Source organism: Prionailurus bengalensis, chromosome E2 (genome assembly GCF_016509475.1).
Source record: "Prionailurus bengalensis isolate Pbe53 chromosome E2, Fcat_Pben_1.1_paternal_pri, whole genome shotgun sequence".
Taxonomy (NCBI): domain Eukaryota; kingdom Metazoa; phylum Chordata; class Mammalia; order Carnivora; family Felidae; genus Prionailurus; species Prionailurus bengalensis.
Window position 1 is genome coordinate 14,533,993 of NC_057352.1, and position 13,451 is coordinate 14,547,443.

The window sequence follows — 13,451 nt, forward strand, 5'->3', positions numbered from 1 at the left end:
AAATAAATAAATAAATAAATAGGGGCACCTGGGTGGCTCAGTTAGTTAAGCTTCTGACTTCGGCTCATGTCATGATCTCACGGTTTGTGGGTTCGAGCCCCACGTCGGGCTCTGTCGTGACAGCTCAGAACCTGGAGCCTGTTTTGGATTCTGTGTCTCCCTCTCTCTCTGCCCTTCCCCTGCTCACACTCTGTCTCTCCCTCTCAAAAAATAAACAGTAAAAAAAATTTTTTTAAAGAAAATATGCAATGCTGGAAAATATCCACTGACTGACCTGTATTTTTTTTTTTACATTAAACTAGATGTTGCAAGTTTACCTCTAATTTGAAAGTGAGTATGCAGAAACTAATAGTAAATTCACATGAAAGATCTTGTTTGTTTAAATGTGGGTTTTGTGCTGTGTGGATAGGATGGGGTCCCGTGTGAGCACCTGACCATCAATCACACACGAAGAAGGGATCATGGAATAGACGCTGACTCGAGTATTTGGTTATTTTGCCTTCTAGTGGCCGGTGCCCGAGCCAAATGGCAGATTTGGGCGAATGCTGAAGCCAAAGTGGAACTTCTGTGCATCCCCAGCATGGTGCCAGGATGGGGACAATTGCATTCAGTCCTGCCTCCATTGATAACATGCTGTTTGACTTCGAGTGGCCATTTCTCTCCTTTGGGCCTCCATTTCCCCCATTTGCAAAATGAGGGGTTTGGACTAGATCAATGGACTCTGAGGGACTCTGAGTGTTTGGGAACTCGTGCTTGGAGGACAGGGATCCACGAGAATATTGTTTTATTTTGTAATCTCATTTTGCTGGTACCAAAAGAAAATTAATAGAAACACATCCTGGCCCATCCGGATGGTGACCTCATAAAGCACAATACCGTGAGATATGGGGTTTTGTGATTACAAATCCTGTTAGCATGGGGACGCCTGGGTGACTCAGTCGGTTAAGCGTCCGACCTCGGCTCAGGTCATGATCTTGCGGTTTGTGAGTTCAAGTCTCCTGTCTGCCTCTGTGCCGACATCTCAGAGCTTGGAGCCTGCTTTGAATTCCCTCTCTCTCTCTCTCTCTCTCTCTCTCTCTGCCCTTCCCCTGCTTGCATTCTCTGTCTCTCTCAAAAATAAACATTAAAAAAATAAAAATAAAACAAATCCTGTTAGCCTGATTGGGGATCCAGAACTGAAATGCCCGCAGAGGTCTGGCAGGCTCTGAAAAGGAGAAACCTAGGCCCTCTTAAAAGGGGCAGTGGCCACACAGCACCTGTGCACGGAGCCTCCTAGCAATGAAAGCCCACTGTTGCCATGTCATTTGATGTTCCACAAGGAGCCCCGAACCTGCATTTTTAAAGATAAAATCTCCTTATTTTCATTTAAAAATTTTTTTTAAGTTTATTTATTTATTTTGAGAGAGAACGAATGTGAGGAGGGGAGGAGCAGAGAGAGGGGGAGAGAGAGAATCAAAAGCAAGCCCTGTACTGTCAGTGCAGAGCCTGATGCGGGGCTTGAACTCATGAACCGTGCGATCATGCCCTGAGCTGAAATCAAGAGTCAGATGCTTAACTGACTGAGCCACTCAGGCGCCCCCAAATCTCCCTACTTTTAAATGCTGGCAACTGATTTATGTCTGTATAAAACACAGTGGAGGGACGAGTCTGGGTGGCTCAGTTAAGCCTCTGACTCTTGATTTTGGCTCAGGTCATGATCTCGAGGTTTGTGAGTTCAAGTTCTGCGCTGGGCTCTACACTGACATCTCGGTGCCTGCTTAGGATTCTCTCTCTCTCTCTCTCTCTCTCTCTCTCTCTCTCTGCCCCTCCCCCCGCCAAGAAATAAATAAATAAACATTTAGAAAAAAACTACAATGGGGGTGAAACCAGATATGTCCCAGAGTGCCACTTCCAACCTAAGATGACACTGAATGTTTACTGTGTTGGTGAGTGTATTCGGTCACCTCGTAGTGTCTTCCGTGTACCCTGAGGCCACCTCTACTGTCCTGCCTGTGCTCTGAGCCCAGGGAGACTGTCACTGCTGACTGTCTCAAAAGGGTTCCCCCGGCCCTCAAAGGCCTCAGACTTCCAGTTGGGTTTGGCTAAGAGGAGAAAGGAAGGGCTGAGGAATTTATTCCCTCCCTGCCTGACCGGCTTTCCGCAGCGCCTGGTTCCTCTTTCTACAATCCCCAGCGTGTGAGGCCTCTGTCTCCCTCACTGCTCCCTGCCCCCATCCCTGAGTGTCCACTGACCTTGTAAGTGCCTGTAGCCCTGGCCACACCTCTGTAATTAGTCCCTTCGTTAAGCTCCCCTCAATTTTACCCCCTTGAGGGAGCCATCTGCTTCCCGCCGAGACTCTAGCTGGCACCCATACCTCTGGGCTGTCCAGACTCCAAGCCAAATGACAACTGTCCTACCTCTGCCATTGTGCTCATATGGAGTTACCATTTAGGTATTCTTCTCCTCTGTGCTAATCACTAGTGCAAGCAAAACACATTTCCTCAGAATAAGACTTCAGGGGCGCCTCAGTTCAGGGGTGACTCAGTTGGCTAAGCGTCCGACTTCACCTCAGGGATCGTCATCTTGCGCCTCTGTCTCCCTCGCTCTGCCCCTTCTTCCTGTCCCCCGCCCCCCGCACTCGTGTGTGCTCTTTCTCTCTCAAAGATAAATGTTTAAAATCAATAAATATATAAAAAAAAATAAAAAAGAATAAGACTTCAATTTACTCATCTCTTTAATACATTGAAACTTTCACGGAGCTGAGGAACCACTATTCTTTTGTCCATTATTGGTTAAGGAGAAAGGATATAGAGAGACTTAGTATGTCACCAGTTTGGCTACTAGTCTGGGAAAAGTTAAGAAGCCGGAAAATACCAGTAGTGGTGGAAAGGTGGGGACATCCTAACCTTCCGTGTCTCCTGGTGGGAGTTATAGACTAGGGCAGTCCTCTGGGCAGCAATCTGAGTCTAAATAAATTCGAGCACACCCCCATAACACAGCAGTGCTTATGTCCCATAAACTTTTCCACACTGGTTTATAAGGAGCATGTATGAGGATGTTCAATGCAATGCAATTTGGGGGGCAAGGGGCAGAGGCAGGTTGGGGGTTGTATAGGGCTGTCAGATTTATGACAAAGTGAAATTGCAGATCGGTAGGGAAAAGAAAGTCTTTTCCATAAATGGAGCTGAGTCAACCTGCTACCCAAAAGTGGCAAAAAACAAACAAAAAAACCCTGACCCCCCCACTATACACAGTAATAAAAATATCATTTGGCTTCTAAATCTAAATGTGAAAGGAATAAATAAGACTCTTAGAAGAAAATACCAAAAAACATCTCCCTGACCTTGAAGTAGGCGAAGATTCTTTTTTCCTAGAGAGCATTTCCTCTTTTTTTTTTTTTTTTAAGTCTATTAATTTATTTTGACAGAGACAGAAGGCACAAGGGAGGGAGAGAGAGAGAATCCCAAGCAGGCTCTGCATGGTCAGTGCAGAGCCCCATGCTGGGCTTGAACTCACCAACCAGGAGATCGTGACCTGAACCGAAGTCGGACACCTAACCGACTGAGCCACCTCGTCACCTCCCGGCCAAGATTTCTTCAACAAGACAACAAATGTGAGCCACATAGGAAATATGTACTAATTATCAAATTAGACTACATTTAAATTAAGAAATACCATTCATCAAGAGGCAACATTAAAAGAGTAAAAAGACAAGCCACACAGTGGGAGAAAATATTCACAACACATACATCTGACAAAGGACTTGGACCCAGAATTATGCAAGAACTCCTACAAAACAATCAGAAAAGGGCAGGAAAATTAATATGCAAACGGGCAAGGGACTTGAATGGGCATGGCACAGGAGGCTCTCCAAATAGTGAATAAGCAGATGAAAAGGTGCTCTACCTCATTAGTTGTTATTAGTCATCAGGAAAATGTGAATTAAAACCACAGTAGAATGCACACCCACCAGAATGGCTAAAATTAAAAAGATTGACCACACTAGGGGCTGGATGTACAGTAACTGAATCCCTCATATACTGCTGGTGGGAATGTAAAATTTACAAATCGGCAGTTTCCACTAAAGTTAGATATACACCTACCCTATGACCCAACACTTTCTTTGGCTCGATGTGGGTGTAAGTCACCAAAAATGAGTGCTTACGCCCACCAAAAACAGGTACGAGGAAGCTTAAAGCAGCGATAGTTTGTAATAGTTTGAAATACTAGTAATTACTGGTTTGTAATAGTCTAGCTTGTGCTGGCCCTAAACCAGAAGCAACCCAAATGCTCACCAACAGGTGAATGGGAAAAATTCGCCGTATTCACACTGTGGAATACGATACAGCAACGAGGAGCACCCTACAAGTACGTGTAGACAGGGATGAGTCTCATAAGCACAGTGTTGACTGAAGGAAGCCAGACACAAAGGGGTACATCCTTCAGGACTCTATTTTTACGAAGTTCAAATAGCAGGAAAACAAATGTACGCTGTTAGAAGTTAGGCCAGTGTTTACTCTAGGGAAGTAGTGAGAGAGGTAGCCTTAGGGGGGGCGGGCTTCTCTGGGGCCGTTACATTCTGCTTCCTTATCTGGGGACTGGTTACCACCCGCTGCTCATTGGTGGAAATGCTGGGGACTCACGATTTATCTGCATTTTTATGTGCATATAATATTTTAATAAACAGTTAAAGTATGATATACATGCCCACTAATTAGCAATGCACATTTTATAAAATCATTGACCCACAAAGATAAGAATTTGCATTAAAACTATCAGAATGGGGAGCGTCTGGGTGGCTCAGTCAGTTAAGCATCCAACTTCAGCTCAGGTCATGATCTCACGGTTTGTGAGTTCGAGCCCCGCGTCAGGCTCTGTGCTGACAGCTCAGAGCCTGGAGCTTGCTTTGGATTCTGTGTTTTCCTCTCTCTCTGCCCCTCCCCTGCTCATACTCTGTCTCTCTCTCCCAAACAAAACAAAACAAAACAAAACAAAACAAAACAAAACAAAACAAAACAAAACAACTAGGGTGCCTGGTGGCTCAGTTGGTTAAGTGTCCAATTCTTGATTTTGGCCCAGGTCATGATTTCACTGTTCATGAGTTCAAGTCCCACATCCAGATCCACACTCACAATGCATTGGCTGCTTGGGATCCTCTCTCTCCCTTTCTCTCTGCCCCTTCTGTGTGCTCTCTCTCTCTCAAAATAAATAAATAAACATAAAATTTTTTTTAAGTATATATCAGAATGGGAGGGGTACCTGGGTGGCTCAGTCAGCTGAGCAACCAACTCTTGATTTCGGTTCAGGTCATGATCCCAGGGTCGTGGGGTCGAGCCTTGCATTGGACTCGCACTGAGCATGGAGCCTGCTTGGGATTCTCTCTCTCTCTGCCCCCCTCCCCCACTTGTGTTCTCTGTCTCCCTCTCAAAATAAGTAAATCAACAAAGAAACAAAAAACTACCAGAACAGGGCACCTGGGTGGCTCAGTCCATTAAGTGTCTGACTCTCGATTTTAGCTCAGGTCATGATCTCACAGTTTGTGGGTTCAAGCCCCACATCAGGCTCCATGTTGACAGCTTGGAGCCTGCTTAGGATTCTCGCTCTTCCCTCTCTCTCTCTCTGCCCCTCCTCCACTCACGCTCTCTCTTTTTTTCTCTCCCTCTCAAAATAAATAAATAAACGTAGAACAAGAGAGATGAAAACAGTTGTGGGTTTGTTGCATTTAGGAAAATTATAGATGTAATAACTTAAGAAGACATGGGGCACGTATGAGAATTGTTTGTTTTTTTTTTTCTTACAGGGGATCCCTACACTTCTCTGGACTAGGTGTTTGTCTGTTTGTGGTATTGGCACTGATGTTCTGTGAATCAGTGAAGAGTCCTTGATCCCCATGTTACCACATCCCACCCCTGCTTAAAATCTTACCATAGCTCCCCAGTGCCCTCACAACCTACACGGCGGCCTAGAAGGCCCCTCAGGATCTGACTCCAGCTGCTTCCTTTCACAGTGCATTAGTCACCACCGCATTCTACCCACTCCCAACTTTTGGAAGGGTTGCATATGCTGTTTCCTCTGCCTGGAATATTCTTCTGCTCTCCACCCCAGGGTTCACTCTTATTCATCCTTCCAGGCTCAGCTTAGGCATCTCCTCCTCCAAGAAGCACTCTGCCTCTCTGGACTGAATCAGGCACCTCATCTGAGCTCCAATAGTCCCTGGGCTTCCCCATCCCAGCCCCCTGCCTGTGCCTCACCATCCTGGCCCTGACCACTCGGGGTCATCACTACTCTCCCAGGGGACTGGGAGCTCTTTGGGCTGGCTCAGTTACCATCATGTCCCTCAGATTGTCCAGCATAGGTCAGGCACAGGGGAGGCACTGGATATTTTGTGGATGAAATAATCTAGAATTCTAAGTTGATGTGATCCCAAGTTTTTAAGGTTCTAAGAGTCTAAAAGTATGATTTTAAGTTTCCACGAGTATATTTTATACCATTCTAGCTTCTTTTTTCTTTTTCTTTTTTTTTTACATGTATTTATTTTTGAGAGACAGAGAAAGACAGAGCACAAGCGGGGGAGAGGCAGAGAGAGAGGAAAACACAGAATCCGAAGCAGGCTCCAGGCTCCGAGCTGTCAGCACAGAGCCCGACGCAGGGCTCGAATTCACAAACTGCAAGATCATGACCTGAGCCGAAATCGGACACTTAACCCATTGAGCCACCCAGGCGCCCCTCTAGTTTCTTTTTTTTCTTTTAAGTTTATTTATTTATTTTGAGAGAGAGAGAGAGAAAAAGCATGAGTGGGGGAGGGGCAGAGAGAGAGGAGAGAGAGAGAGAGAGAGAGAGAGAGAGAGAGAGAGAGAGAGAATCCCAAGCAGGCTCCTCACTGTCAGTGCCAGTGCAGAGCCTGATTCGGGGCTCAAACTCATGAACTGTGAGATCATGACCTGAGCCGAAGTCAGATGCTCAACCAACTGAGCCACCCAGGCGACCCCATTCTAGTTTCTAAATCAGAGGAAGCTGGCCATCCATTAGTTAATTCTCATTCACACTTTTGTGGCACATATAGATTTTTTTTAATTGGGAAACTGTACAAAAACATCAGAGCTAGGGTCACCTGGGTGTCTCAGTCAGTTGAATGTCCGACTTCGGCTTAGGTCATGATCTTGCAATCCATGACTTCAAGCCCCGTGTAGGGTTCTGTGCTGACAGCTCAGAACCTTGAGCCTGCTTCAGATTCTGTGTCTCCCTCTCTCTCTGCCCCTGCCCCGCTCACGCTATGTGTGTCTCTCTCTCAATCAAAAATAAATAACATTTAGGGGCGCCTGGGTGGCTCAGTAGGTTAAGCGTCCGACTTCGGCTCAGGTCATGATCTCACAGTTCATGGGTTCAAGACCTGCATCGGGCTCTGCACTGACAGGTCGGAGCCTGGAACCTGCTTGGGATTCTGTGTCTCCCTCTCTCTCTGCCCCTCCCCCGCTCACGCTCTGTCACTCTCTCTCTCTCTCAAAAATAAATAAACATTAAAAATTTTTTAAATAAATAAATAACATTAAAAAAAAATCAGAGCTAGCAAATTTGGGCCCACAGTTCCCATGGCTGGAGCTGGTGACCAGGGTATTGTTCCCCAGTTGACCATGGCCCCCAGTCTACTCTCTCATTTATGTCACCTGCTTCTGGGAGGCCCTTAGGTTTGACACCAGTCTTCAACATCTTATAATTATAAAGTTTCAACAATCTTAGTATCAAAGATCCCATGATGGATATGTTGAGTTACTAAAATTCTGAGATTCTGAGGGAACGGATTCTGACCTTAGGGTTTTAAGATTTCATGATTACTACAGTCTTAGTTTATGTTTACAACATTCCGCGTTTCTGAGATAAGAAGGTCCCAAGGGTCAAAGGTACTAAGGGTCTAATGTTTTAAAGACTTAGGGCTCATGGTTATGAAGTTACATGTCTCTGAAGGTTCTCAGGGTCTTTGCTCATAGCTTTTTTTCTTTGTTTATTTGTTTAGATTTATTTTGAGAGACAGAGCTAGAGAGAGCACACACAGTCATGTGCGAATGAGCGGGGGAGGGGCAGAGAGAGAGGGAGAGAGAATCCCAAGCAGGCTCTATGCTCTGAAGGGCAAGATCATGACCAGAGCTGAAATCGAGAGTCAAATGCTCAACAGACTGAACCACCCAGGCACCACTGTTTGTTTGTTTGTTTGTTTGTTTGTTTTGAAGTAGGTGCCATGCCCAGTGTGGGGCCCAATGCAGCTCCCCTGCCTCCCCCAAACTCACAACCCTGAGATAGAGACCTAAGCTGAGGATCAAGAGTGAGACATTCAGCCGACTGAGCTACCCAGGAGCCCTTGCTCCTAGTTTTAGTGCTGATGATTAAATAACTTCTGAGGTTCTAAAGCCCTCTCTGAATATGAAGTCCTAAGGCTCAAGGGTCTACAATTCCAAAGGTCTTAGGTTCTAAGATTCTATCACTATATGGTTCAGGTCATGATCTCAAGGTTTGTGAGTTCAAGCCCCACATTGGCCTCTGTGCTGACAGCTCAGAGCTTGGGCCCTACTTCGGATTCTGTCTCCCTCTCTCTCTTCCCTTCCCCCACTCATGTTCTGTCTCTCCCTCTCTCTCAAAAATAAATAGACATTAAAAATTTACAAAAAACAGGGGTGCCTGGGTGGCGCAGTCGGTTAAGCGTCCGACTTCAGCCAGGTCACGATTTCGCGGTCCGGGAGTTCGAGCCCTGTGTCAGGCTCTGGGCTGATGGCTCAGAGCCTGGAGCCTGCTTCCGATTCTGTGTCTCCCTCTCTCTCTGCCCCTCCCCCATTCATGCTCTGTCTCTCTCTGTCCCAAAAATAAATAAAAACGTTGAAAAAATTTTTTAAAAAATTTACAAAAAACAAAAACAAAAACATCAACGTAGGGTGACCGACCATCCTGGTTGGCCCCAGGGTTTCAGAGGGTTTCAGTGCTAAAAACTGGAAATGTACTCATTCTATCTCAAAATTCTCAGGATCCACATTTCTATTCTGAAATTCTAAAGGTTTAGGATTATAAAGCCCTAGGGATCTATGTGTATTAGAGTTTAAGTTTCTAAGGGTCTAAGATCCAAGGAAGTCAATGATTAAAATTTCTAAGGTCTATGATTATAAAGTTCTGTGTTCTAACAGTCTTATTTCTAGAGGCCTCAACTTCAAAGAATCTTGGAGTATGACATTCCAAGGTCCAAAAATCCAATATTTCAGCATCTTGAGATTCTAAAGAAGTACGCTTATAAAATCCCACATTTCTTTTTTTATTTAAAAAAAAATTTTTAAGTTTATTTTTATAGAGAGAGGGAGAGCATGAGAAGGGGGGTAGAGAGAGATGGAGACACAGAATCCGAAGCAGACTCCAGGCTCCGAGCTATCAGCACAGAGCCTGACGTGGGGCTTGAACTCACAAACTGTGAGATCTTGACCTGAGCTGAGGTCCGACGCTCAACCAAACTGAGCCACCCAGGCGCCCCAAAAATCCCACATTTCTGAGACTATACATTTTCAAGGTTGTAAGGCAGCACTGCCCCATACAGTATCCACAAGCCACATATGGCTACTTAAATTTAAATTAATTAAAACTGAATACAATGAAAAATTTGGTCCCTCACGAAGCACTGGCCATATTTCAAGCGCTTACAGCCAAAAGTACTAGTGGTTCGTGGTTAGTACATTGGACATCACAGATAAAGAACATTTTCCCATCACTGTGGAAAGTTCCATTGGACAGTGTTGGTCTACAGATTCAAGTGAAAAGGGTCTGTAACTCTCTTCCCATCTTCCAGGCCATCAAGGTTCTCAAGCTCTGAGGTACACAGATACCACCCCAACAACCTCCTCCCTTTCCTCCTTCCCTCCTCCCACCCCAGCCCTCTTCCAGGTACCTGCCAAGGCCTTGATCCTGGAGCACTCAAAGAGGGAGGCGGCTGCCGTGGCGGCTGCTGGCTGCTCCCGTTCCCAGCCCCGATCCGGACTCTCCCAGCGGGCTGCAGGATTGTTGTTGTTAGGGGCCGGCAGGCCCTCCATGTTGTCCACTTCCCCTGGTACCTGTGCCATCGGGGAAGGTGAGGCCTGGGGAGGAGCAGAGGCAGGTTAGGCTAGACACAGGTTCGGAGCTCAGAGGTCCCACTTCTAACAGCTGCTGTCTGTGAGTCCTGTCCACTCCCTCGCCCTCAGTTTCCCTGTCTTTAAAGTGGACCTAATACTACTGACAATAATATTCACTGTGACCACTTCATAGGGGTGTGATAAAGCACCCAGCTCAGCACCTGGAGCAGGGCGCGGGCTGGGCAAATTGTCCCTATATTATTGTTAGAAGGATGACACTTATCAGTAGAACTCTAAAATGCAGTGAAGGGGCTCTTGAGGGGTTCAGTCGGTTAAGTGTTGGACTTCAGCTCAGGTCATGATCTCACAGTTCGTAGGAGCCCCACATCGGGCCCTGTGCTGTCAGCACAGAGCCTGCTTGGGATTCTCTTTCTCTTCCTCTCTCTGCCCCTCCCCTGCTTGCATGCACGCTCTCTCTCTCTCAAAATAAATAAATAAACGTTAAAAAAAAAAAAAGACATTGGGGCACCTGGGTGGCTCAGTGGGTTAAGTGTCCGACTCTTGATTTTGGCTCAGGTCATGATCTCACAGTTCATGAGTCCGAGCCCCACATCGAACTGTCAGTGCAGAGCCTGCTTGGGATTCTCTCTCTGTCTCTCTCTCTGTCCCTCAAAAATATATAAATAAACTTTATTTTTTTTTTAACTTTTTTTTTTTAAACATTTATTTATTTTTGAGACAGAGAGAGACAGAGCATGAATGGGGGAGGGTCAGAGAGAGAGGGAGACACAGAATCTGAAACAGGCTCCAGGCTCTGAGCTGTCAGCACAGAGCCCGATGCAGGGCTCGAACTCACAGACCACAAGATCATGACCTGAGCTGAAGTCGGCCGCTTAACCGACTGAGCCACCCAGGTGCCCCTATAAATAAACTTTAAAAAATATAATGTTTATTTATTTTTGTTGAGAGAGAGACAGACAGACAGAGTGTGAGCAGGGGAGGGGCAGAGAGAGAAGGAGACACAGAATCTAAAGCAGGCTCCAGGCTGTGAGCTGTCAGCACAGACCCTGATGTGGGGCTTGAACTCACCAACTAGGAGATCATGACCCGAACCAAAGTCGGATGCTTAACAGATTGAGCCACCCAGGTGCCCCAAACTTTAAAGGATTAAAAAAAAAAAGACATTATAGAGGAGGAAACTAAGGTCCAAGGTCGCAAAGCTAGTGGGTAGCCAGAGTTCAAACACAGGTACTACATTTGCATTAAATGGCCCCAATTCTTCATCCTTATAACCACATCCTTTGCCATAGAACTCTGGAGAGTTCCATGTAGGGAGGGAAAAGTGGAAGAGCCTCCCCTCACAACCTTGACTTCCGGTTTGGGCACATGACTAGCTTTGACCAACAGAATTAAGTGGACGGGCTGTTGAATTCTAAGCCTAAAACTCAAAGGACTTTGCATGTTTTTGTTTGTGCTTGATTGTGACTGTGAGAAAAACACTCTCAGGGTAGGCTGGGCCTAAGGCCCCAGTCACTAAAGCCAAGGCTGGCTAAAGCAGCCAATAGTCAGCACCGCTCCCCACCCCACATCCCAACACGTGAATCAGCCCCACTGAGACCAGAAAAACTGTCCAGCTGAGCCCAGCCTAAGTCCCTGACCTCAGACTTGATGGGTAAATAAAGGCGCCATGTTTTCAAACACTGAGTTTGGGGTGGTTTCTTATGCAGCATTATTGTGGCAACAGCTAGCTGACATATTGTCTGATCCAGAGCTATGCTCTAGAACACTTGCCAGATTGCAAATATGAAATTAAAGAAGGTGGGAGGCATTCGGATACCTCTCCTCCTCCCTCTGGGCCCCCAGGCCTGATTCTGAGACTACAAAAGGAAGGAACTGTGAGGAGATCAATGTCCTTCTCAAAGACCCAAACAGCTGACAACACACCAGACTGTAAGAAAGCAGGGTCTGGGTGTTGGTCAGTGTAGCGGAGATTGTCCCTTCGAGTGGACACTCCAAAATCCACTGTTATTCTTCTCTCCTTCTACAGAAAGCTATAAGTAGGCACATGGCTACTTACCACCTGTGTGACCTTGGCCAGTCACTTCCTCTTTCTGGGCCTCAGTTTGTTCATCTGTAAAATGGCAATAATAGTGCCCATATTCTAGGGATGTTTGTAGATGAAATGAGTTAAAATTGCAGGAAATATTGTATCTAGTGCATGCAAGCCCTTGATACATGGTCCTTGTTATCATTATTCATCCTCTCTGGTCACATATCTTAGCATATCAAAGTGCCTGTGCTGGAGTCAGAGAGAAAGGAGTTCAAGCCCTGCTTTATTCTTGCTGCATCTTTAACCCATCTTTAACTTGGCCTCCCTACCTCAGTTTCCCTCCCTGTTAAATGGTGATCACAACTGTTTCCTCGGTGGAGAATACTTGGGGATGGGGAGGCACTTAGCACTTGGTGAGCTCTCTGTCAGGCTGGGAAGAGCGCTGGCCATTATGTGATTGAATGGAGAAGGAAGGGAGGCAAAGGAGATGGGGGAGGTGGAAAGAGGTGTCCCAGGGCCCCAGCAAAGGCTCCAGGCTGGGGGTGGGAAAAAAAAAAAATATCGATGCTTTAACCCTTCCGAGGCCGCGCCTCTCTCTCCCTGCAGTCTAGTCACTGTTCAAAAGCAGGGGACCTGGGAAGGACAAGGCCCGGGAGGAAGACTCACGCATGGCGCGGAGGCTGGCCTGGGTTGAGGTGTGGGGGCTCATTCTGCCCTGGACCCTTCCCCTCCTCCAGCCCGGGAGACCCTAGGGGCTCAGGCCATGCCCACGGCGCGCGGGGGAGGGATTCTCGGGCAGGTGGGGACATGCTGCAGGGAGGGGCTATCACCCAAAGCCGCTCACCTGGGCCCCGTGGCCGCCGGTGCCGCCGTCCCCGCTGCTCGCGGCGCCCGACCGCCCTCACTGGCGGCGTCCGGTGCCCGGCCCAACCCGGCCCGGCTCCGCTCGGCCCCGCCGGCCCCGCCGCTCGACCGGATCCGCATGCGCCGCCGCCGCCGCCGCGCCTCCCCCGCTCGCGCGGCCGCCGCGCTCGGCGCGCCCCCGGGACCCCCTCCCGCCAGCCGCCTCGGCCGCCTGCGGCGCTGGCCCACGCGCGGTCACACACCGAGCCACGCCACTCGCCGGGCCAGAGGTAGCGTCACACACAGCCACGCACTCTCACGGGGTCACACACTCCCACACTGTCACACACACACGCGCACACACACGGGGTCACATACAGCGTCGCAAACGTTTACCCACAGCCACACACTCACACGGTATCACCCCCCCACACCCACGGGGACACACAGAGCCAAACATTCAAACTCACACGCAGTCACACGCTCACATGGGGTCCCAC

General features: G+C 47.6%; 1 protein-coding gene across 1 annotated transcript in view; it reads right to left on the bottom strand.

Moving 5' to 3' along the window:
• Window positions 1-13,070, bottom strand: part of SPTBN4 (spectrin beta, non-erythrocytic 4) — a 77,614-nt gene extending 64,544 nt beyond the window's left edge. Inside the window, exons 1-2 of the mRNA XM_043598878.1 lie at window positions 12,953-13,070; window positions 9,896-10,082 (exon numbers count right to left, since the gene is read on the bottom strand). Coding sequence (XP_043454813.1) covers window positions 9,896-10,067 — 172 coding nt within the window. The 5' untranslated portion in view covers window positions 10,068-10,082; window positions 12,953-13,070. The remainder of the gene's footprint in view (window positions 1-9,895; window positions 10,083-12,952) is intronic.
• Between the last annotated feature and the right edge of the window lie 381 nt (window positions 13,071-13,451).